Source organism: Nannospalax galili, unplaced genomic scaffold (assembly GCF_000622305.1).
Source record: "Nannospalax galili isolate Female #2095 unplaced genomic scaffold, S.galili_v1.0 scaffold75, whole genome shotgun sequence".
Lineage (NCBI taxonomy): Eukaryota > Metazoa > Chordata > Mammalia > Rodentia > Spalacidae > Nannospalax > Nannospalax galili.
The window spans coordinates 5118944-5119292 of record NW_008339433.1 but is presented as its reverse complement, the minus strand read 5'-3'; the positions used below and the strand labels follow the sequence as shown (position 1 = coordinate 5119292).

At 39.0% G+C, this 349-nt stretch overlaps 1 protein-coding gene across 5 annotated transcripts in view; it reads left to right on the top strand.

Annotated features, from left to right (window-relative positions):
• Stag2 (stromal antigen 2) overlaps window positions 1-349 on the top strand; it is a 141259-nt gene that overhangs the window by 103046 nt on the left and 37864 nt on the right. For all 5 annotated transcript variants that reach the window (XM_008833914.3, XM_008833912.3, XM_008833913.3 and 2 more), the window contains exon 23: window positions 44-136. In XM_008833914.3, the coding sequence (XP_008832136.1) occupies window positions 44-136 (93 nt within the window). The remainder of the gene's footprint in view (window positions 1-43; window positions 137-349) is intronic.

Sequence of the window (349 nt, the reverse complement as noted above, 5' to 3'; positions counted from 1 at the left end):
TGATACAATATTTTAAACTGCTCATGTTAATTTTTTTTTCAAGGAGGACTTATTGCGTTTAAAGAAACAGATGAGAGTATTTTGTCAGATTTGTCAACATTACCTAACCAACGTGAATACTACTGTTAAGGAACAGGTTAGTAATTACTACAGATGTTTTGTAAGCCGCCTGTTTAGCATCTAACATCTAAACTAGTATAAGATGTAATACTAAGAAATACTAGGTATCCCTTGTGTGTGCCATGCATTTAAAAATATAAATCTATTGCCGGGCGTGGTGGCGCATGCCTGTAGTCCCAGCACTTGGGAGGCAGAGGCAGGCGGATCTCTGTGAGTTCAAGGCCAGCCT